Source organism: Amblyraja radiata, chromosome 13 (assembly GCF_010909765.2).
Source record: "Amblyraja radiata isolate CabotCenter1 chromosome 13, sAmbRad1.1.pri, whole genome shotgun sequence".
Taxonomy (NCBI): Eukaryota; Metazoa; Chordata; class Chondrichthyes; order Rajiformes; family Rajidae; genus Amblyraja; species Amblyraja radiata.
In genome coordinates, this window is record NC_045968.1 from 51,397,523 (window position 1) to 51,422,959 (window position 25,437).

At 42.4% G+C, this 25,437-nt stretch overlaps 1 protein-coding gene across 1 annotated transcript in view; it reads right to left on the reverse strand.

Moving 5' to 3' along the window:
• Nucleotides 1-24,732, reverse strand: part of LOC116980017 (von Willebrand factor A domain-containing protein 5B2-like) — a 108,514-nt gene extending 83,782 nt beyond the window's left edge. Inside the window, exons 1-4 of the mRNA XM_033032078.1 lie at nucleotides 24,466-24,732; nucleotides 7,222-7,400; nucleotides 5,417-5,578; nucleotides 2,022-2,238 (exon numbers count right to left, since the gene is read on the reverse strand). Coding sequence (XP_032887969.1) covers nucleotides 2,022-2,238; nucleotides 5,417-5,578; nucleotides 7,222-7,360 — 518 coding nt within the window. The 5' untranslated portion in view covers nucleotides 7,361-7,400; nucleotides 24,466-24,732. The remainder of the gene's footprint in view (nucleotides 1-2,021; nucleotides 2,239-5,416; nucleotides 5,579-7,221; nucleotides 7,401-24,465) is intronic.
• Nucleotides 24,733-25,437: the final 705 nt, after the last annotated feature.

Sequence of the window (25,437 nt, forward strand, 5' to 3'; positions counted from 1 at the left end):
CCAGGTGGCACCAGCAATAGCTGCCTCGCCAACAGTCTGTCCCTTCCTTCTTTGTTGTTTGTTTGTATGTGTTAAATGTATGTTTTAGTGGTCTTCAGCTTGTTTTATGTAGAGGGTGGGGTGGGAGAAACTTGTCCTAATCTCTTACCTCGACGGAGATGCAATTTTTTTCTGTATTGTATCTCTGTCCGCACTGCAGATTAACATCGAGGAGTTGGCGGCCTTTGCTGGAGACTGATTTCAAGAGCTCCGCCGCGGGTGCCTGCGGACTTACCATCGTGGAGCCCGCGATCCCTTTGCTAGGCATCGACCACTGAGCTTTACGCGGGAGCTTGCGGACTTTAACATCACGGAGCTTGCGGTCCCTAGTCAGAGACCAGCTTCGGGAACTCCAAGCTGCAGGAACTTCGAACGGCCCAACGTGGGAGCTTTGATCACCCGACGTGGGGGAGCTCCGATCGCCCTGACACAGGGTCTTCAACCACCAGCTGCGGGAGCTTCGAACGACCCGACTGCAGATGGTTCGACTGCCCCGACCGCGGGAGAATAAAGAGAATAAAGGGAAATTATATTAGACTTTATTGCCTTCCATCACAGTGTCGAATGTGAGGAATCCGTTGTGGTGGATCTTTATGGTAACTTTTATATAGTTGTGCGTCTTGTTGCTTTTTTTTTTAGTATTGCTGTATAGTAATTCGAATTTCATTATACCTTAATCGGTACATGTGACAATAAACTGACCTCGAAAGTTTCAATCCACTGCTGAGCAAGACATTCAGAATGACAAAACCAGCAAGGTAATCCACGATTAATCAGAAAATAGTTCCTGGTCTCTACTGCCCCAGTCTCTCCTTCCCTATTGACTAAACCCTAAAGGGGCTGTCCCACCGCGGCGACCTAATCCGCGAGTTACGAAGAGTGCCTTCCACCTTCACGGTCGAGGGCACTCGCCTGGAAAACCTCGAGCTGGATCGCGCACGCGCACACGCACGCGCACACGCACACGCACACACACACTCGCATTCACACGCGCGCACACCCCACTCCACTGCACTACGAGTCAAAAAGAACCATGCCGACCAAATTTTACTCCCGGAAAATTTTTCAACATGCTGAAAATTTTTCCGCGACCTACCTGAGGCCACGAGTATTCGGGAACTTCCCTCGAGCATGAAGGAGAGTTCTAGTGACCTCATAGGACCTCCTATGACCTCGACTCAAACTCGTGCTGCGAGTTTGAGTCGAGGTCAAACTCGTCTAAATCCACAGATTAGGTCGCCGCAGTGGGACAGCCCCTTTACAATACACCCCCAAGCATTACTGTTAAGTTTAGTTTTTAGTTTTGAGATACAGCGCGGGCCACCGAGTCCGCGCCGACCAGCGATCCCTGCACATTAACACTAATCTACACACACTAGGAACAATTTACAAATACACCAAGCCAATTAACCTACAAACCTGTTCATCTTTGAAGTATGGGAGGAAACCGAAGATCTCAGAGAGAACTAATGCAGGTCACGGGGAGAACGTACAAACTCCGTACAGACAAGCACATGCAATGAGGATCAAACCCAGATTTCTGGTGCTGTAAGGCAGTAGCTCTGCTACGCCACCATTGTCAGTCTTTACCTATAACTTCCACACTTATACTTTAATTGTAGAAACATTAAAATGCATTGGAAACAAAATTTATAAATATTATACTTGAACATTTCGAAGTATATGGGCTAACACCTGTGGAGTATGTTATAATAAATTTAACCTCATAACCATTTTAAACTGATTTAAGTTCTTCAATTATTTTTTTTGTGCTTAGATTCATATATTAACCTTATAGCATTTGCCTCAACATCTCGTTAAATGCATCTGCGTCGCCTGTTTGTTCCTTAATCTTTCTCTTCACCCCTCGGGTAATTTTGTTATGTCAAAGGCTCAATATAATGCAAATGTTTGGTGTTGCTGTGGTAATATGAAGTTTGGCCACAGGACTCCATGTGAAGTCATCCCCTATCAGGACTCACCCGTCTTCATCTCTTCTTGTCGACTCGAGCTTCCCCTCATGGCTGCATACCCGAGGCATGAACGCAGAAGGAAACGACACCTGCACAGTGCCATTCGGTTGTGTCTGAAGCTCCAGCGTAGTACTGAGGAATATCGTCATGGTGTCCCGTGAACTAATTAACCCAGTGCTCACAATGAAAGTCGTTCTATCCATATCTTCATCCAATATCAGATGACCTGCAAACCCATACAATAAAGACTCAAGTTTAAGGTGCTCAAGTATTCATTTCCAAAGCTGCTGAAGGCACAGCTACTTAAGAAAAATCTGTGATCTCCATTAAAAAACTGCCGACCACTAGAACAGTGAGCTGGAACTCTTCTTTTGAGGAAAAGAAGAATAAAAGGCAAATGGCGCATTCAAATATGTGGAATGAGGTGGTAAGTAAGAATTTTTTTTTTTTTTAATTGATATTGGGCCCTTGATTTCTGCAGCTCAATAGGACAAGGGCCTTTATGTTCCAGTTACCTCTCCAAGGAGGGGGGGAAATGGTGTAATTAGCTGGAAAAATGGGACCTGCTGAGGCAATGAAACAAAGGATGTTGCAGGGTGGGCTTGTGATCTGTTCAATTTGGTCATTGCTCAGAGTTAAAATTCAGAATTCATTTATAGTTATATCATGTTTAGAGAAGTGTATAAAGTCACTGAAAGAATGTAAAGTTATGGCATGCTTTCACCAAATGATAGCAGGATTAGGCAACCATTGCTTGAGGGGACTGTTATCATTGCAGTAGACAACAGGGAAATCTGATAGTTTTTAAATGTTTTTGTGTTAATAGAGGTAAGATCATTCTTCCATTTAGGTAGCCATTAATGATGGAGTCTTTTGTGTAAAAGTGCCAATAATGCCCACTTATTTTGGGAAGTTGCGTGCCAATTTCTTGAGTATACAGCACTGATGATCAGCCATGATCATATTGAATGGCAGTGCAGGCTCGAAGGGCCGAATGGCCTACTCCTGCACCTAATTTCTATGTTTCTATGTTTCTACTAACGTACCAATAACATATCATAATCATCCTTTGTATTTAACTAACTGGTATGGAATATGGAAATAGTGCAATGATAGTGAGCACAGTAATTTTTCATAAACAGAATGATGAATTATTCAAGATTATACAAGGCACAGGTGTCAGCAATGTCTTCACCGGATACAAACTGCTTGTTTCTAATTTTTATACGTTTATTCCCAAAAAATATTCACCCATATTTTCTCAAACCATTTAATACTTCAGCTGCTGGGATAATATATATTTGATTTTTTTTGGAAATGTGATCAGTCTTAGTCCCTATCGAATGTTGCCGATTGGAAAACCTGCACGTCTCTCAGGTAGAAAGGAAATATCCACCTGTATCAATGCATTTCATAAGTTCATATATTATAGGAGCAGACAAGGCCATTCGACCCATTAAGTTTACTCTGCCATTCAATCATGGCTGATCTATCTTTCCCTCTCAACCCCATTCTCCTGCCTTCTCCCTATAACTCCTGACATCCGTACTAATATGTATTTCCCCTTTCTTGGGTTCTTCCTTCCGGGAAGTGCTTTCAGTTTAAGTATGTGTTATGTTGTATGAAATTCCTACAATAAGCCCATTACCATTACCTTTAGAGCTAGTGATAACTTTAAGTATGAAAATATGCATACATAGAATTGTTTCCATATGAGCGAGAATTGAGTTGAGGAATAATTATCAATTTATAGAAAAGGTGTATACAAAACTCTAGATATATTATGTTTAAGAAGGAACTGCAGATGCTGGAAAATCGAAGGTACATAAAAATGCTGGAGAAACTCAGCGGGTGCAGAAGCATCTATGGAGCGAAGGAGATAGGCAACGTTTCAGACCGAAACCCTTCTTCAGACTTCAGAGCAGTCTGAAGAAGGGTTTCGGCCCGAAACGTTGCCTATCTCCTTCGCTCAATAGATGCTGCTGCACCCGCTGAGTTTCTCCAGCATTTTTGTGTACCTTCTAGGTATATTATGTGTAGAGAAGAGCGTAAAGTCATAGAAAGAATGTGAGGTTTTAAGGAAGGTATGGCATGTGTTCAGCAAATGATAGCAGGGTTCAAAAACCATTGTTTGAAGGGACTGTTATCATTGGGGTAGACAACAAGGAAATCTGATCATTTTTAAATGGTTTCATGTGAATAGATGTAAGGATTTTTTTCTATTTTGGTAGCCATTAACGATGAAGTCTTTTGTGTGAAAGTGCCTAAAAAGACACTAGAGAGAGGGAAAGAGCTGTGTGTGCTGTGGTTTGTTGGGGTATGAGATTCTTGGCCACCTTGAATATTTGGAGCAGGTGACCTGTAGTGAATTATTTTAGAAAAGAGACAGCGCAGACACTATAGGTCAAGGATAACCCTCTCTACTGTTAGCAGGTATGATTCAGTGTATCTAGTCATTATATTGTTCCAGTTTATTTCCAGTATATGAACATAATAAACACCTTGAATATCCCATTAATAATAAATAATTTAATAAATATCGCTTCTTAATACTAGCGCAGGTCCATTTAATTCAGACCACAGTACAGATCATGTTTTGTTCAGATGGTTCCTTTTTGTTAAAGTACTGATTAATTATGTATTTTAAATTGGTGCAATGTATTTCTTTTCCTGTGCTGATGTATTACCATAACTGCAACTGACCCATTACTAGATTAGCACATGCAAATGCTTTAAGCAATAGTCATGCATATGCAAAATTAATTAAGCAAGGGATTTTCATAACCTCTAAGCAATAGCTCTAATATTTTCATGGTTGAATTTTAACATTTGACTTGTTGCAAATCAGTCTTTGAGATGGATGAAGCAATTTTATACACATCCTTTTAAATATTTGCCAAGGAGAACAAGGTGAATAAGAAGAGCTTTGTAAATGTTCTATTAAGAAACCCCAAGCATAGAAGAGACTCAGAGTGCTGGAGTAACTCAACGGGTCAGGCATCATCTCTGGAGAACAAGGATAGGCAACATTTTGGATCTGCACCCTTCTTCAGGCCCGAAAAGTCACCTATCCATGTTCTCCAGAGAAGCTACCTGACCCACTGTTACTCCAGCACTTTATGTCTTTTTTTGAAAACCAGCATCTGCAGTTCTTTGTGTCTCCATAATCAAGAGACTTATTGGTTATGCCTTGAACTTCTTCTCAGACAGTAAACCCTAGCCGTTATTAAGGAGGCAGCGTTAATTAAAAAAACCCGCAAACGTTGCAATTTAGTTATCAGTACAATTCAACATTTGCACACACATTAAACTAACTGAGATAATACAATGGCTGCAGAATTATTTTTTTCTAAACACCATCAGTTGAGAGTATAAGTGGAAAGTGTTCTACAGCTTTCACTTACCATTGTTACATAGCAGAGCCTGATTGACACGGTTGTAACAATCAAAACAGCAATCATCAGCTCTTGCCCGGCTCTTTACCTGGATGGTCACCAGTCTTCCTGCTGTCAAAGCTTCAAAGGCAACCACCACTTCTGACTCCTCCAGCAGGTAAACAAATACACCTTGAAAAAGAATCAAGACTTACAAAAAAGAATTTTGGTTTCTAGTGTAATTACAATATTTTTGAATAGATAGTAACAAATTGATTTTAATAGCCTTTCAGCTATTGTGGACCAACAGTACAAGAGGAACTGTGGTGACTGTGTAAAGAATACTGCCACAACGATTTAGTAGATTCTGTTTCGTGAACTTCATCTTTTCCAATCTCAGTTGATATTTGGATCTTTTATGCCTTCCGGCTACAGATTTGGCAGGTAAGCTGCTCAGATAATCAAATGCAGTACTTTCACAGGCAACCGAGACAAAACAAAAAAACAAAATCAGTGATTTCTAAACGATTCCATCTGCAAAGACGGTAAGGGCAGAACTTGTTTGGAAGCATATTATCAGCAACAGCATCTCTAAAACTCTCACGTTTAACCATGCCAATGCAGGTATCAGGAGCAGCAATTAACTTTATGTGGCAGTCACTGTTAACCACTAAATTAATGTCAAATTCTGGTGTACTCTAATGGATATTAAAACACCACAGAAAAAATGGATATGCGTCAATTAATCTTGGTCTAATTTAGTTTATTAACAAAGGAATTGCTATCTCATTTTGTTTATTAGCTCCATATGCAGCCCATGTTTTGTGATTCTTGTTAAAATGGGACTCCATAATACGTTATCCCTGTTTGTTTGGCCAATATTGGGAAGTTCGGCAACAGGGAATAGATTTTCTTGCTCCGAAGAGCAAAATATATCCTCAGTTAATTCACTCTCAGCAGACCTGATGTGGGAATTCTGAATGTAGGAATGTGGGATGCAGGGATGGCTCTCCAAGCAAAAAAAATCTTCAAACAGTTATAATCAGTTGATATATATCATCAATGCCATCCTGCCATGTTTGCACACATGGAGATAGGTAACAGGGCATTCTTTTGACGAAGTATTTATTCCCATGTTTTCCTGAAACTCATCTTGCACAACTACATGGTCTCTCCCTTTCGACCAACGAATGCTCTGCAATCCAATATAGAAAAGATGATTTGCAGCGTGAAATATTTCACGAGCAGTAATTTAATCTTCTTGATGAATGTTGGTAGCAATTGGCTTATCACAAAAATATAAGTAATTTGCTCAGATTATCTAGTCTACCGTGAAGATAGCGATTTAAAATAAACAAAAGAGGCTTCAAAAACAACCTTATACAGCTGCAATTGGTGTGCAGCAATTCCTTGTAAATTGAAAAGAATAATATTCAAATGTTTTGAATATTCAAAAGTGTGTCAATCAATGACACAGGTAAATTCGTGGAGCTTCAACATGGTCTTAAAACTCAACGATAATTAATCTGAGCTGAGGAAATGCCATCTTTAGGAGATGGGCCAGCGGCTAGTGTGATATTTCTTGAAAGCTACAAAAGATTGTGGAAACTGGGTTTACACTGAATCCAATTGGCATTTAAAACCTCGTTAAAATCATATTTGGGTGATAGGGAAGGGTTTTGCTACACACCAATTCCCATTTAAAACCACAACTATAACAAACAAGTCAAACCCGAAGAAAACCCTGGTTTTTGATATTTTCTATGCACTTGCATTCCTTAATGCCAAATACATTTGTTTCTTCTGCCATACGCACTGGATATTCAGTAGCTTACCTTCCACCGGTTCACTCTCTGGGTTGGTATAGGTAAGGCTCGTGGTAATCCTGAGGGAGCAACCATTAGTGCAGGCTTTTATTGAGGATGTATTCAAGGGGAGAGGTGCCCACGTCGATCGGTTTAACAAGCCAGGCATTGTGTTCAGCTGCAGCCTCTAGCCGTTTTTGACAACAATCCTAAAACACACAGCACAATACACTCTGATCACAGCGTCGAGTCACAAATATCTGTAGAAATACATTTAAAAGCAAAAATTCATCTGGCCTTTGGCATTTAATAATCAAATCTTGCTGTTAAGTAAATAATATTCTGAATGATTTTCGGGCATCCTACCGGTAAATGTCAAATACTACAAAATTGTAGGTCATGTTCTGTGCATATGTGAAATTTGAATCATGGAAACTATTATCTTATAGTCACTTCAGTAATATTTCACTGTGGTATATCACAGATAAATTTGCTCATTTTGAATGAGCTTTCAGATTTTAATTTGTTTCTCCATTAGCCTCTAGTTTTAAAATCATACACTTCGGAGCATGAGCCGTTTCAAATTTAGGTTATAATGTAAATTCACATAACAAATAGAGATATTTACAACTCTCAATCAAAGAATGACATCTGGAGAGGAACATCATTGTTTACATGTCTTTCAATAATTAACAGCAGTGCCAACATTAAATTTTATGTTACAGATAAATCTGCATGACTATTACAATGTATTCTCATTCTGTTTATGAAACATAATCCAGTTTGGAACATTATATTCCAATATATTCCAAGCTGCATCCTCTATATTATGCTGGTACTTCTGGTATACAGGAGAAGGCTGTGAAGGTTTTGTTCTTCATTTTGCTAGTGATTAAATTGTGCTTGTTAAATTGTGATAAGTTGGATTAAAGATCTCTAATTCAGACTGGATGAATTGATAAAATATTTTTTTTGCTCAAATAATTTTCAGCTCCCTGACACCCGGATCAATCATATTCTCACAACCTTCAAAATCTATTTCTTCCAGTCAACCATGAAACTGAAAGGCATCCAGAGAACCCCAGATGAATGATCTATTCGTGCCCACTAAAATGGAAGCCACGCTGGTAAATTTCTAAAAGAAATACCCTCTAATTCAGCTGGAGACATGCAGATACTGTGGGAACCCTACTTTATTTCAGCTGTATATATATATTACAAAGAGTTATTTGTACTTGTGGAGATATCAGGTGATGGAGGCCAGCAATTGACTGAAAAATGCAAAGCAAGAAATAGCAAAATACAAAGAAACCTCCACTAGCATTAGATCTAAGCTCATTGTGACCGCAGATCTCAGGCAGCATAAACCCATGGGATAACTAACACATTTCCTCCATTCAATGTATTCATATATTAAGACACTATTTAGGAGCAAGAGTAGGCCACTTGATTCCTTTAGCCTGCCTCCACCACTGCTAACATTATGGCTAGTCTGATTATCACCTCATTCATCTCTTCAGTCCCATCTATCCATCAAAACATTTCAACACCGTACTTATCAAGAATCCGTCTACTTTTGCCCAATAATTAAGGAGGAGAAACCCTCAGTGAAAATGGTATGCCTTGTCTACGTCATAAATGGGCAATCTCAAAGCCGTCTTCATCCCAAGTCATTTAAATGAATCATAAAAAGTTAAGGCCCAGCACTGATCCCCAAGGCATACTATTCGCAACATAGTATTCAACAGAAAAAATACCTATGTATGCAAACATCGTTTTGTGGTGGCCAGACAATCTCCTACCCTCACCAATATATTACTTTGTACACAACATGCTTTTTATTTTCTGCAATAAACTTTTGATGTTGCATCTTATCAAATACCTCCTGGAAATTTAATTTTGGAAAATCCACTCATTTCATACTACTTCTTCAAAGTCAGAATTGTAATGATCACATTTATGAGATAGCATATCATAGAATATAGAGTGTGGAAACAGGCCCTTCAGCCCAACTTGCCAACATGTCCCAGCTATACTAGTCCCACCTATGTAGTTGGGTCCATATCCCTCCCAAACTATCCTATCCATGTACCGGTCTAACTGTTTCTTAAATGTTTAGATAGTGCCTGCCACAACTACCTCCTCTGGCAGCTTGTTCCATATATCCACCACCCTTTGTGTGAAAAAGTTACCCCTCAGATTCCTATTAAATCTTTCCCCTTCACTTGAAACCTTTGTCCTTTGGTCCTCGATTCAAGAGACTATGTGCATCTATTCCTCAATGCCTCGATCTAATCCTTAGACTTTCAATGCAGAGGCTTGAACTAATAATATTGAGAACATGCTTCAATTCCCACACAGTTGAAGAATTTGCATTGAGCTTAACAAAAATCTGTGACTTAATAATAACACCTGTATCAGTAAACATGACCAAGATGCTATCAAGAAGGCATAGAAAACTCAATATGCATGTCCTTGATGGAACAAAACAAGATATCTTTACGCAGCCTATAACACGATGATTTCTGTTACATGATAATGTGTTGCAGAAACTAGCATGAAGTACAAGAACAAAATCAGGGCTCTTTACAAACACTCCAATCAGTTCCAATCCACTGCTCTCTCTCAATATTTTCCTTTTCAGGATTTTATTTGTTTTATTTCTTTGTTTTTTAATCTGCGTGTCACACGCACTTAATCTTCATCCTGAGTGAACAGTTTAGAATCAATCACATTCGTGGGTCTGAGACATGTATAGGCCAAGAATTGTCATCACTGAAGGCTTCCTTCCACACCAATCACTAGTGAACAATCTGAATTGCATAAATTGATGGTTTCATTACTGAGATCAGATATTTAAAAAATTACAATTTATTAGTTTACTCGATTCCCCAACAGTCATGGTGGCATTCCATGGTTTACTCTGGAGCCAGAGCTTTGGCTGCTGGTCCACTAATGTGTCCCCTCTGCTATGCTAATATAGCATACTATGCTATGTACACTAGTACAGTGTTTTATTATTAATGTTTACTGTGTTATGGGACATTCTTAATTGTTACTGTATGTTGTGTTGTTACTTGCGAGTGGAGCACCAAGGCAAACTCCTTGTATGTGTACATGGTTGGCCAATAAACTTATTCATTCATTCATTCACACCCGTCCCGATCACCCAAATGTTATTTATCTTTTAAAGTCCCTTTTCCATTTGCTGTCAGCCATGCAATCAGATCACAAATAATTTACTACAGACACTGAAGCAAGGGCAGCAGATTCCTTCCTCTCTCGTTGCTCCCCCTCTATGATTCCTCCTGCTCTCTCTTTACTCAGTCAGAAGAAGGGTCTTAACCCAAAACATCACCCATTCCTATTATCCAGAGAAGCTGCCTGTCCCATTGAGATACTCCAGCATTCTGTGTCTATCTTTGGTGTAAACCAGCATCTGTAGTACCTTCTTCTACATTTTGTCTGCTCCACTGCAAAATCTCCCAAAGGTAAGTCTACGTTGAAGAGGTTCTATTCCTCTCTCTGGTGAGAATTCCGCAACACCCTATCTCGTTGCCCCCCACCCCCCTGTGATTCCTCCTGCTCTCCTCCTAAACACCCTCTCCCCGACTCTCAGTCTGAAGAAGGGTCTCGACCTGAAGCATCACCCATACCTTCTCTCCAGAGATGCTGTCTGTCCCGCTGAGTTACTCCAGCATTTTCTGCCTTTCCTTTGCTTGTTCTATTTCTTCAAGGGCAGAGTCCATCGGCAATTCATCATGTACTGGGCATCAATGATCATTGGCTATCTGTATGCTTCTTACGCCTCATAGCGCATGTAAGATACCAATGATACTGCCTCTGCTAAATCCTTCAAACTGACGCAACCAATGTTAGCACCCGCAACCCCACAACATCCCCACAAGCAAGGCCCAAATTACACTCCATTGGTTCCCTTGAGCAAGGCACAGGCTGACATCAAACTCCCAAAACATACTCCATCGCAAGCTCTGCCGGGGGAAGTGACTATCAGGAAGGCATTCGAAAAGATGTCCTCAAAGTATTCCTGAAGTGTTGCATCTTCATCCTGGGAAACCTTGAGCCATGAAGCTCAAAGTGAGACAGGAATATTCCAGCTGGTATATAGAACATTGTGTTCACATGTCAGGAGATAAAAGCCCAATGGAACTGGAGAAAGGATTAAACTGAAGTGCAACTGGCAAACCACCCACCAACCCCCCCAATAAACCAGTTCCTGCCCTGTCTGTGTCTGTGAGTGGGCTTCATGTGATGTGGTTTTACAAGGGAACAGGTTCAAGGATCTGACCAGTAGAACAGAAAAAGGCTCACTCGTCCATTTAGTTACAAATCAGATTTATTGGCAAGAGAGAGAACATAGGCAATACTTGTCTCGGTGTGCGCGGGCCCGTTTTACAGCAGCACACCTCCCTCTCCCTCTCCCTCTTCCCGCGGCGCTGATCGCGACCCAGCCCGTCAGTAAACCACACTCGTACAAGAACTAACTCATGGCTTACTGGCGCCCGCCTTTCACCCAACCAATAGCTAACAATGGCCCGTTTCCTTTACATCGTTACTTTTTTTGCATATCTTTCATCCATTGTTCTTTACAGTATCTCTCCACATCATCGTCTATATCAGTGATTCCCAACCTGGGGCCATACGGCCCCAAAGGGGCCATGGCAAATTTCAGGGGGCCACAGAAATATTTGTGGATTTAGGGGGCCACCGGCTCAATGAAGGGGGGGCCACAGAGCTAATTTTCAGTTCTAATAAATTTAAATCTATGTAGTTGAAATATATTTTTAATGTATGATTATCATCATCATCATTCTTTATCATTCTTTATTGTCATCATGCAAAGCAACAATTTGTACAGTGCAAAATGAGAAGACGTTTCTCAGGGAATACCAGAGCATCGCACATAAAAACTTAAACATTTCACACATAAATAAAAACAATCCAGTTCCTGATAAAAAACAGTACGAACAGTTTTTAAAAAGTGCAGGTAAAAAAGCAACATTAAAATACAATTTAAAAAAAGTCGTAAAATGTCCAGGGCAGCTGATTTAAGTGACCTGAGCCAGTGCCAGGGTTATTACTCAGTGCCAGTTATTAAATTGTCAGTGCAAAAGCAGCAGAATCAGGTGGAATGACTGTTTAGCAGCCTCACAGCCTGTGGAAGGATGCTGTTTAGCAGTCTGGTTGTCCGGGCTTTGATGCTGCGGTATCTCTTTCCTGATGGCAGGAGATCTAGATGTGTGTGGAGTGGGTGCAGTCTGTCCTTTGCTATGCTCATTGCTTTTTTCAGGCAGCGGCTCTGGAACAGTTCTAGTACCGAGGGTAGGGAGACACCAATGATCCTCTCTGCTCCCCTCACTACCCTCTGCAGAGACTTCCTGTCTGAGCAGTTACAGTTGAGGTACCACGTGTTCATGCAGTACGTAAGTACAGATTATAAATGGTTGTTTTATTGAACCCACAAAATATTTATGATGTTTGTGGAATAGAATAAAAGAGAATATATGTGCAATTAATAGACACTGATATTTTTATGGAAGGTATTATTATATTTTTTCTGCTAATAATGTCAGGGGGGGCCACAGAAAAATTAAAAGATCCCAAGGGGGCCATGAGCTAAAAAAGGTTGTGAACCACTGGTCTATATCACTCGTTTCCCTTATCCCTAACCAGTCTGAAGAAGGGTCTCGACCTAAAACGTTACCCATTCCTTCTCTCCAGAGATGCTGCCTGTCCCGCTGAGTTACTCCAGTTTTTTGTGTCTATCTTCGGTTTAAACCAGCATCTTCCTTCCTACAGAAGTAAAATATTATTCTGGAAACAACAACTTGCAGTACTGGTGAACTACAATGTGAAATTGACTCATCAGGAAGGCTGGCTCCATCCGGGGAGTGGGTTTGGATTCATTGCAGGTGGTCTTGGAGGGGAGGATGCTCCTCAAACTGTGGAGCATCCTGGACAATACAGCTCACCCCCTCCATGACACACTGATCAACCTGAGGAGCACCTTCAGCAACAGACTGGTTCCACCAAGATGCAGTACAGAACGTCAGAGGAGATCTTTCTTCCCTGTGGCTATCAAACTGTACAACTCCTCCGCCTTCTGTCGTGGGGTAGACTGACTCTCCTCCCCCCCCCCCCCCAATCTTTTCCACTCGTCACTTTAATTTCCTGTTTCATGTATTTTGATTTTTATGACTGTTGGCAGATCAATTTCCCTCCTGGGATAAATAGTTCTATCGTATCATATATATGAAGAAGGGTTCCCACTCAAAACGTCACCCATCCTTTTTCTCCAGAGATGCTGCCTTACTCCAGCACTTTCTGTCTAAATTCAGTATAAACCAGCATCTGCATTTCCTTTCTACACATTTCCCCTAAACCTTTCTTATCCCTGTAAATGTTATTAAACCTGCCTCAACTACTTTTTTTTTAATAATCTTTTTATTAGAGGCAGGTACATATCATATTAAAAACATTTCATGGATATCATTCCTACATTACTAATATTATCAATTGATATTAACTCTGCTTCTAGTATTTTTTTTTTTATATAGATAGAAAATAACTACTTTCTCTGTCAGCTCATTCAATATGCCCAATGTGAAAAAGTTGCCCCTCAGGTTCCTATTAATCTTTCCCCTCTCACCTTCAACCTATTCCCTCTAGTTCTTGATCAATAAGAAGAAGACTACAGTACTGCTCAACGTCATGTATTCAAAAGTGAGCATGCGTGACATGAAGATTTTTAAAATACGGAAGGAAAATGATTGATTGGGAGTAAACAGCCCAAAATAGCCGCTGTCCAATATTCCTGCCACTAAAAACTATGCATGAAAACATGCTGAAACCAGTATGAGATTTCTCTCACCACACAGTTAGAACTTGGATTTGGTTGAAACTTATTTTATGGCAGCTTTGTTGACACTTCAGAAAAGCCTCGTCAACATTTTCAGAAAGTAATTTGAATTTGTATTTTAAAAATCAGCCAGTGGCAGTGGAGCGGCAGACACACCAGAATGGGGTAGAGTCTGCAGACTTTACCAGCAGCCTTTACCCATAGTTACACAAAAAGGTGAAATGGACTTTAACTTCAATGAGCGACAACAACAAAATCATATAATTTCTATTGAAAGGTTAACTGGATTTCTCTCTCCACAGATGCTCCCTTTTCTGATATTTTCACCATTGTTTTTATTTCAGATTTCCAATATCTGCAGTTCTTTTTCAACAGTAACAATAAACTTTTACCACACGGTGATAAAAAAAAAACTATGACTGTACTCACTCCTATTAGATACTGATTTCCATCTTACACCAGATTTCATGCGTTCCACTAAAAGGTTGATTTACAACGACCATCTGTTGCTTGATCATGGGTTCTCTCTTTTATCCGAGCAGATAAAGTGCAAACACCTGATATCTCTGCCAGGCTAAGTAAACCATAGCTAATATGAACCTGCCATTGTACATAATTGAAGTTATATGAAAGGTCATCCATGATTACCATTCAGTTAGTTGCTCAGCCCTGAGGATAGTCTGCAGCATCAGTGTGTGTACCAGGCACAGTTAATCCCTTTTTTTTTTCCAGCCTTCATCTTTGAAAGATAATAGTTGCGGACGTATACCTGACCCAACTGAATTTCAAATGTAATCTGTTTAAAACCCCAAGCAAAGTAAAACATAAAGATGGCATCTGTTTGTTGATTAAAGTGAAAACCCTTTTTTAAATGACACATTATTAAATTTCCACTTTAAACTTCCAGTTATTTTTTAAATAGATAGTGAAAAGTAGATGCTCTCTGAAAGAACAATGAAGCTTTTAGCGACTCTCCAACTTATCTTATTGCTGGCACTGGACTTTTCTCTGGAACTGTTGCGCTACAAAGCTGAGAACTATATTCTGCACTCTGTATCTTTCTCCTCACTCTACCTTTTACAATTAAGTTTGGCTTGTTTGTATTCATATAATTATCTCCGCTACATTGACGGCTGTATCGGTGCTAGCTCCTGCAACCATGTAGAACTCACTGATTTAATCAACTTCACAACTAATTTCCATCCAGCATTCAAATTTACTTGGACCGTCGCCAACATCTCCCTACCGTTTCTAGATCTCACTGCCTCCATCACAGGAGACAGACTATCGACCAACATCTATTACAAACCCACTGACTTCCATAGTTATCTAGACCACACTTCATCCCACCCTGCTTCCTGTAAAAACTCCATCCCCTTCTCCCAATTCCTCTGTCTACGTCACATCCGCGCCCAGGATGAGGTTTTCCATACCCGGTCATCGGAGATGTCTTCATTCTTTAGGCAACAGGGGTCCCCCTCTCCCATTATAGATGAGGATCTCACTAGGGTCTCCTCAATATCTATATGTGTAGGAAACAGCTCCGCTCTTGCTTCCCTCCCCCTTGTCCTCACCTTGCACCCTATTAGCCGTTGCATACAGCACATAATCCTCTGACATTTTCCACACCTCCAACGGGATTCGACGAATACCCACATCTTCCCATCTCCACCCTTTCCTGCTTTCGGGAGAGACGGTTCCCTCCGTAACTCCCTGGTCAACTCATCCCGTCCCACCCAAATCACCCCCTCCCCAGGTACTTTCCCCTGCAACCGCAGGAGATGCAACACCTGCCTCTATACCTCCCCGCTCGACTACATCCAAGGATCCAACAGTCTTTCCAGGTGAGGCAGAGATTCATTTGCACCTCCTCCAACCTCATCTACTGTATCTGCTGTTCCAGGTGTCAACTCCTGTATATCGGCAAGACCAAGCGCAGGCTCGGCGATCGTTGCGCTGAACACCTCAGCTCAGTCCGCCTTAAGCTACCTGATCTCCCGGTTGACCAACACTTTAACTTCCCCCTCCATTCGCACACTGACCTTTCTGTCCTGGGCCTCCTCCATTGTCAGAGTGAGGCTCAGTGCAAATTGGAGAAACAGCACCATGACGAGACAACATAATCTCTTTGATAATTAGAACATGCAAAGAGGAAAAGTATACAATGGGGTCATTCTTGTGGCACATATTCAGTTTGCACTGTTTAAACCAAATTGGAAAGCTGCATTCCCAGTTCAACATCAAGAGGGCAGACATGCAAGTCAGTGCACAGGACTTAGCTCTTCAAGCTACGAGTAGCACCTCAAGTTGGACCAGGCCACATCTCCAGCCCAATTAATCAAACTTTATAAAACTCTGAGCAAGAGTCCATTCTCAGAGTACAGTCCCCTCAGGGCTTCTAGGCCTGGCCAATGTCACCAAATGTTGGCATTTTCCCGCCCCCCCCCCGACATCAGTCTGAAGACGGGTCTTGAACTGGAAATGTTGCCTATTCGTTCTCTCTATAGATGCTGCCTCACCTGCTGAGTTTCTCCAGCATTTTTGACTACCTTTGATTTTTCCAGCATCTGCAGTTTTTTCTTAAACATTTTACCTAGGCAAGGTTCTTGGCCACTGCCAAACTTAACCGGCTTTGCCCTATATGCTCTCATAACTACCAACCAAATCAGTCAAATTCACCAAAAACAATTTTGAAGATGGTGCTGTTTTACGGTAAAATGCACTGCATTGGTTAAATTGGAGCTACACCAGGACTTTTAAACAACCATGTTGATCCATGTAGTAGTAATATTAAGTTAAGAGCAAAGAGTAATGGTAAATATGTATTGAGAACTTATTGGTATTTCATGGGGCGAGTCTTTCATCTCTCATGTGTGGGTTTCAGATCCACAAAGAATAGTGACAAGGAATGTTTCTTTTCCTGCCGCCAGCTGTTTACGATACTTTTTCTGAGTCATGAGATCAAGGCATCTTTCAATTTATGGAAAAAATAGCTGGCACCATTAGCTGGGGATAATTGAGAATAACCAACATGAAAAAGACCAAGGATTCATGGAAATCTTTTGAAGTTGTGTGCAGAGAGTTCGCTATCTAATCAACATCTGAAATGTTGATGTTAAATGCCTGAAATGCTCATTGTGTTTTCATTAAGCACTGATAAACCTTTCAAAATGGTTGCGTGATATCACTTGGCTAAAAGGTACATTTTATATTTTCAGCTTATTCGATACTTTGAAGCATTTTCCTTCTTTGAAAGAGGCTGCCTGATAAAAAATGTCAGCTTTTATATTTAGCCATCAGATATAATCCTTGACTTCAAGAAGTCCTTAAAAATCTATTCAGACCACAAATTGAGACATTAGTAATCTTCTAATCACTTAATATTTAAACTCAAGGAAAAGTAAGCAGGAGCTACAAAAGGGCCTGTCCCACTTGGCTGTCTTTCACGCACCATTTACGTGACCTGCTGGCATGTGGGTAGCGTGTGGGTAGTGCGTGAGTAGCGCAGGACGGGCGCATGGAGTGGCGTGGAGGAGTGTGGACTTCGTTCTGCACGAAATCTTCGTGCGCCACCGGCCTGTCACGTAACTGACGGCCAAAGTAAGACAGGCCCAAGACCCTGGCGTAACGCAACGTCTCACCTCCAACAGCAGCAGAAGCAGGCAAACTATCGCCGAGCTCGGCCAGGGGCTCACGGCCGTTGCGGATCCGGATCCGCCCCCACTCCTACTCCCAGAGCGGGGCCAAGAAGATTGAAGATAGACACAAAATGCTGGAGTAACTCAGCGGGACCGGCAGCATCTCTGGAGAGAAGGAATGGATGATGTTTCGGGTCAAGACCCTTCTTTCAGACTGAAGAAGTCTTGACACAAAACATCATCCGTTCCTTCTCTCCAGAGATGCTGCCGGTCCCGCTCAGTTACTCCAGCATTTTGTGTCTATCTTCAAATTACGTCACGCGTTCCAGACGGCTGTGCGGGTGCATGATGACGCGCGCGACTCTCGCGGGTCCATCGCGCGACCGTCACTACCAGCCTGTCGCGTGTCGGCCCAAGTGGGACAGACCCTAAAGTCGGCAATCTACAAAGACAAGCACAAAGGGACAGCACCACCTGCGTTCTATTCCCAATCCAGACTCTCAGACATGCATCCCAGTTGCATTATTCTCAGTGGATCTAAATCCTATAAATTCCTTACAACCAACTCACAAGAAGACCACCAATCATCACCTTCTGAAGGATAATTAGGTGAGAACAACTAGGGCTGTAAATAAATGAAAGTCTTGTCAGCAATGCCTTTGTAATTCATAATGTTAGAAAAACTATCTACGTTTTGGCGAATATTGAGGACAATATACATTTCAAAATAAAGTTGGGAAATTGTTACATTTAGAGGCAGAGACTGCAGATACTGGAATCTGTGCAAAAAGAAAGAAGTGCAGCTAAAGGTACGCAGTGCGTCAGGTGGCATCCGTGGAGGAAATGGGCAAGGAAGATGGACAAGGTGGGGCAAGGGGGAAACCGTTTCCAAGTTACTTCCTGGCGAGGACGTGACTATTCTCCGAGTCGCGCCCTCGCGACTTAACACAGACTTAACATTCAACACGAGGACCTACCACCTGGATTGGAGCAGCCTTTCCTGCTGGGGACCCGGAGCAGAGCTTCAGCAGTGGTTGCGCAGCGCTGGATTCATCGCAAAGCTTACCTGGATCGCCGTTGAAGCTCCGGAGTGTTGGGCCTGCTGCTTCAACATCGGAGTTGTGGTTTGAAGAGCTTCCAGCGCAGCCGGCGCTGACTTCAACATCGCGGAGTCCTGGGCCCCTTTGCCGAGGGCCGCCAGCGTTGAATCTCCGTCCAGCGCGGCCTGTGGACTCCGGCAGGAGGTGGCCGATTCGGATGTCCTCCAGTCCCGACGTCGTAATTCCATCACACCGGTGAGTGGGCCTGAACATCGGGCCGCCCGTATCGGCGACAGCGGGGGGTTCGGGAGCACCCCGTCCACGGGAGGACAACAGAGGAGGATGACTGAATTATGGAGCCTTCCCTCACTGTGGGAAACTTTGATCCCGCTGTGTGGGGATGTCTGTGTTAAAGGCTATCATATTCAGTGCTCTTTATTATTCGTATGGCTGTATGGCGACCACACGTTTCACTGTACCAATTGGTACACGAGACAAATAAATGTATCTTGTATCTTGTGATGGATCTTGGCCCAAAACGCCAACTATCCTTATCCCTCCACAGATGCTGCCTGACCCATTTAATTCCTCCAGCTGCTCTCCTTTGTTTTTGAAGTGGTAACATCTATATTGATCGAGCAGGAGGTGTTATTTGTGAAGGTTCTGGACTCAGACATGACAAACCAACTCAATCCGTGGACAAAAGCTCTACTTAGCTTCCACGCAAAAATTCAGGAAGAGTTGTAGGCTAACGTGACAATCCTAACGGCATTGATACAGTATTTCTTAAGATCCCTAAATATCGAACTAATGTGAAAAGCAAAATATTCTAAATATTAGAATGTGAAATACAACTAGAAAATGCTGGAAACACACAGTATGTTTGAGCAACATGAGTACAGCTCAGGAACAGATCAAACATGATGCAAAGCAAAACTAATTTCCTCAGTCCGCACATGATCTATATCCCTCCATTCCCTGCATTTCCAAGTGCCTATCTAAAAGCTTCTTAAACACCACTATTGTATTTGCTTCCACCATCACCGCTGGCAAAGCTTCCAGATACCCACCAACAAAATGTTGCACCCGTACTTCAGCTTTAAACTTTTCCCCTCTCAATTTAATACTTTGCCCCCTGGTCTTTGACATTTCCACCCTGGGAAGAAGATTTTGATTGCCCACCTTATCTACGACTACCATCATTTTATATACTTCTGTCTCTCCTCAACCTCTGACATTTCAGAGAAAACAACCCAGATCTGTCCAATAGGTAGATACAAAAAGCTGCAGTAACTCAGCGGGACAGGCAGCATCTCTGGAGAGAAGGAATGGAGACCCTTCTTCAGACTGACCGTTTCGGGTCGAGACCCTTCTTCAGACTGACCTGCCTGTATCCAGGCAGCATTCCAGTAAACCCCTTCTGCACGCTCTCCAATGTCCCCACATATTACTAAGGTTTTCAGCTACTAGTCCGTTAGTCGGGATGGAGTCACAGTGGTGACTACTTGCAGTGTAACTTTACTCTATGCTAATAAACTTATTGGACCATTACTTGGAGTTCTTTATTAGCTCTACAGTAATGGGGTGACCACAACTGCACAATACTCCAAATATAGTCTAACCAACATTTTATGAAGCTGCAACATGACTTCTTCACGCTTATACTCAATGCTCTGACCAATTAAGTCAATCATACCATTCATCTTCTTTATCATTCTAATATCTTGTGTTAACACTTTCAGAGAGTCTTGGACTTGGAACCCAAGATCCCACTGCACATCAATTCTGTTGAGGGTCTTGCTATTGACTGTATGCTTTTCCCTTATATTTGACTTTGCAACGTCCAATGCTAATACTTGCTCAGATTAAACTCCATCTGCATTCCTCTGCCCATATCTGTAACTGATCCTCCGGTTCAGTAGAGCGGCCAAAAATGTTGGCATAATGAGGATACATATTTTTTCTCTACTTCTGTCTTAAAGCCCTGTCCCACTGTATGAGTTCATTCAAAGAGTTCTCCCAAGTTTGCCCTGATTCAAACTCGGAGATTTACGGTAATGGCCGCTCGTCGGTACTCGGGGCTCTCGTGGACATTTTTGAACATGTTGAAAAATCTTCACGAGCCTTCCCGAGCTTACCGCGTTTCCCGAGTACCTGTCGTTAGCGTTATGAGCAGCTAAGAGACATCCCCTCCGACGTACCTGCTATGTTCATTCTACGTACTTACCCACCATTGAATGAACTCATACGGTGGGACAGGGCCATTAAGCTATTGTATCTGGGAAGTTTGAAATTATTTTCTTGATTAGTACAGGTGTCCAGGGTTATGGGGAGAAGGCAGGAATATGGGGTTCGGAGGGAGAGATAGATCATCCATGATTGAATGGCATTGCAAACTTGATGGGCTGAATGTCCTATTTCTGCTTTATCACTTATTCCCTTATGACTGGTGTGTGATCAGTTCTGATCCTTTTAATAAATTCAATGTATGGCTTCTTGGCAGATCTTTACCTGGTTCTAATAAGCTGACTATCCTAACTCAAATAATTATAATATATTGATATGATATCAATGATGGTTTAGCGACTATGGATGTTAGTTGGTTGGCCTAAAGGTGGATGATAACGAAACTTGACTGCTTGGAATCCTTGTAAATCTTCTTCTTAGGTAGTCTCTTGGTACCAAGGATAACATACTTCCACTGAGAGCTAGTGAATGCTGTTTTAATAGATAAGGCCAATGTGGAAGCTGTAGACTCATGCACAGATAGACCAGGAGGTGTCTGATACTGTGAGGGGTGGGTAGTTTGTGAAGTGATGCTGGTTATACAAAGCTTCTGCATGAGGTTCTCTCCGCCATTTACACTGTCACCACCTTCCCCACTTTGGGAGATCATGGACAACAGAATCTAAAAATAGTCATAATCATACAGCATGGAAACAGGCCCCTCAACCCAACTTGTCCACACCAGCCAACATGTTCCATCTACAATAGTCCCACCTGCCCGCGTTTGGCCCATATCCCTCCAAACCGGTTCTATCCATGTACCTGCCTAACTTTTTCTTAAACATTGGGATAGTCCCTGCCTCAACTACCTCATCTGGCAGCTTGTTCCATACACCCACCACCCTTTGTGTGAAAAAGTTGCCCCTCAGATTCCTATTATATCGTTTCCCCTTCACCTTAAACCTATGTCCTGTGGTCCTCGATTCATGTACTCTGGACAAGAGACTCTGTGCATCTACCTGATCTATTCCTCTCATGATTTTATACACCTCTATAAGATCACCCCTTATCCTCCTGCCCTCTAAGTCCCAGCCTACTCAACATCTCCCTATAGCTCAGAGCCTCTAGTCCTGGCAGCATCCTCGTAAATCTTCTCTGTCCCCTTAAGGGCCTGTCCCACTTACGTGACTTTTCAGCAACTGTCTTCGACCTTCCAACTCGGGGGCACTCGACAGACAGACAGACAGACAGACAGACAGACAGACAGACAGACAGACAGACAGACAGACAGACACACACACACACACACACACAGCAAAGGCGGGGGTCAGGGAAAGCGGGGGAGCACTGTCTGAAATTCACACGGTGCAAAGCCAAGGTGATACCCGCGATGAACAGGAAGGTAAAATCCGGCTGGCACAGTGTACGGTAAGTCCTTTAAAGAGTGGGGGGGGGGGAGGGGAGAAGGGGGGGGGAGAGAAAGGGAGATAAGGGGGGGGGGGAAAGGAGTGGAGACACTTTTAAGAAGCCAGACAACTTTTAATAAAGTTTAGCAGGCATTTAACATTACCGGTCAGTTTTCCATGGTTTTGAATACTCGTGCTTAAGTTTTTCCCCCCCAATGAGCCAATGCCCAGTCAGCAAAGGAGATTACCTATGGCTACCTCGACTGCCTATAACTACATGGCATGGCAACCCCCACTACCACTGTACTATGAGTTCAAAAGAACCATGCCAACCAATTTTTACTCGTGGAAAATATTTCAGCATATTGAAAATTTTCCTCGACCAAACTGAGGCCGCAAGTATGCGGGAACTTCCCTCGAGCATGAAGGAGAGTTACAGTGACCTCATAGGACCACTTGTCGACCATGGTGCGAGTTTGTGGTGAGCACAAACTTCTAAACTCGCAAATTAGGTTGCCGTAGTGGGACAGGCCCTTTATAGTGTCTTCAAGGAGGCTTTATCCTTCAATGTCTTCCTACCAACAATATAACTCTTGCTTAACATGTTGAGCTGTCGAGGCTCATAGTTGGAGAATAACCACTCAGACAAGTAGACCAGGAAGTGAAGAATACTTCCCCCAGCTGAAAGACAACTTTGGAGAGTAGTAAAGGGGGTGGAAGAAAAAAGATTAGGAAGGAGAAATGATGGAGAGACAGTGGGAATAGTGGATGGGAAGGAGGTCGGAATTTGCAATAAAAATTACAGAACTTTGAAAAGAGAAGCAAAAAAAAAGTGCAGATTATCAGTAGAAAGATTGCACTAACAAGATATTGGGATAAGTACTGGGATGATTCACAATCTGGGCTCGGAGATGAAGAAAAGTTGATTTGTTGAGTTACCAAGGAGTATCCTAGTCCACAAAATGATATTAGAAGAGAGTGCAGGGAAAGGGAGGGGGAAAAGCAGTAAAAGGTGGAGGTCCTAATGCTTGATATTGGAGTCAGAAATGCAGCCACTGGAATATGCAGTGCAAATGGAATACATGCTACAATAAATAGTTTAATATTATGCATTATGCTCCAAGATAAATTGTTTTATTTTAGCTAAACGGACAAATTATCAACCCATTTTCCAGATAAGGGGAATAAATCGTTTTCATAGCTCCTCTCGGAAATGATAGCATGATATTGGGCGGAAGAAACAAAGCATCCGTTCAGAAGCTAAACCATTATATAGATGAATTGGAGTGGGCTCGGAACTCAAGAAAATCACATATCCGGCAAAGGTCAGAATATCAATTTACTTAACACAGCGAAAGACGCAGTTAACTATAAGAAGGTCACCTTACTGTGGAATAAAAAATCTCCTTCCTCGGGTGTAGTGAGTGGAAATTTTTATTTTCAATATATCTGATCAACAAGTAGTTTCTCTTCTGGGGGGGAAACAAAGGAAAGTGTTGGTTCTGCTCTGAGTTATGACTTGGTTATTGTTGAGGATTTCTGACTCCAGATTAGGAAAGGGCTGCGAATAAACCGCGAGTGGAAACATTGTGGGGATTTGTAAACAGGCGCTGTTTGAATCATTAAAACAATCCTCGGATGAAAGCGGCCATAAATGTTTTATTTGTCCGGCGCTGACAAAAATCGGCCAACATCTTTAGCCCGAGAGAACTGGAGCTTAATAAATAAAACATACTTTAAAGTGTCAAACATCTCAAATAAAGGAGGCGATTTCTGTTCAAGAAAAAAAGCAGAGTTGGACTTTAAGCGACTGGAGATGTTTCGTTAGCGAGGTCTGTTGCCAGAATTATTTATTAAGATTTTAAAAAAAATCAATATTCATTGTATTTCAATTGCAAAATGTTTTTTGTTAATCAATTTGCGAACGCTGGCTGTGGATGGGAAATAGATCGTATCAGTTAATCAGGAATATTCAACTACAGGCGCTCTTGCGGTGCTTTAACGGGGGAAAAGTTACACAAATAACCACCAGCCGTGCAACCGATCGCGGAGACTTGCCAGCGTGTGCCGAGGTTGGGGTTTACCTGACTCCAGTGTGTAGGGGCGCCTCCTCTATGTTTGCCTCTCAGAGAGTTGCCGTTGCCGTTACCGGTGAGTGTGGAGGATGATGCTCCTGGTACTACCGCCTGCATCCACTAACCTGCCTGCCTCTGGCTCACAGCCCCACTCGCGTACATTTGGTGGCGGGCTGTGCCCATTCCAAGGACGTTTCCCAGGATCCTGGCGGCAGGGAGCTTGTTCTCTCTGTTTTGATCCGCAAATGAGTGGCAGACAGAGTGGATGGAGCTACCCTTAAAGCGACAGCCCCTGCCTTTCCACTGCCAGGGAAACCATATAAAAACCTTTGGATTGGTGCCATGCCCACACGTCCTCATAATACCCTCCTCCTCCCTCTCCTCTCCTCCTCCCTTCTCCGATCATCTCCCCTCATCTCCTCTCCCGATCGCTCCTCTCTCGATGATCGTCTCTCTCTTCTCTTCTCTTCTCTTCTCCTCTCTTCTCTTCTCCTCTCTGCCCCTGCTCATTCCCACCACACCCAACTCCCCATTCTGCTTCCACTACTCCCTGATGTTGCATCCACTTAGTTCAGCAGCTCCAGAAATTCCCACACCATGTCCCCCACCCGCTCAACCACTGCCCCGCCCAATGACATAACCTTACCTATGGCCAATCACTCCAGATTCGGTGGCAATTTAGTTTAATGTCACTTGAATATTTGATATATTAAGTGAGGAGTGCAAGCAGATCATACAGGCTTATGTACAGAGAAAAGCCTTTGTTGCGTGCTAACCAGCCAGCGGCAAGACAATACATGATTACAATCAAGCCATTCATACTGCAGAGATACATGATAAGGGAATAGCATTTAGTGCAAGGTCAGTAAAGTCTGATCATACATATTTCAATGGTCCCTGATGGAGTAGATAGTAGTTCAGGGTTGCTCTCTCGTTGTGGTAGGATGGTTCAATCGCATGATAACGGCTGGGAAGAAACTG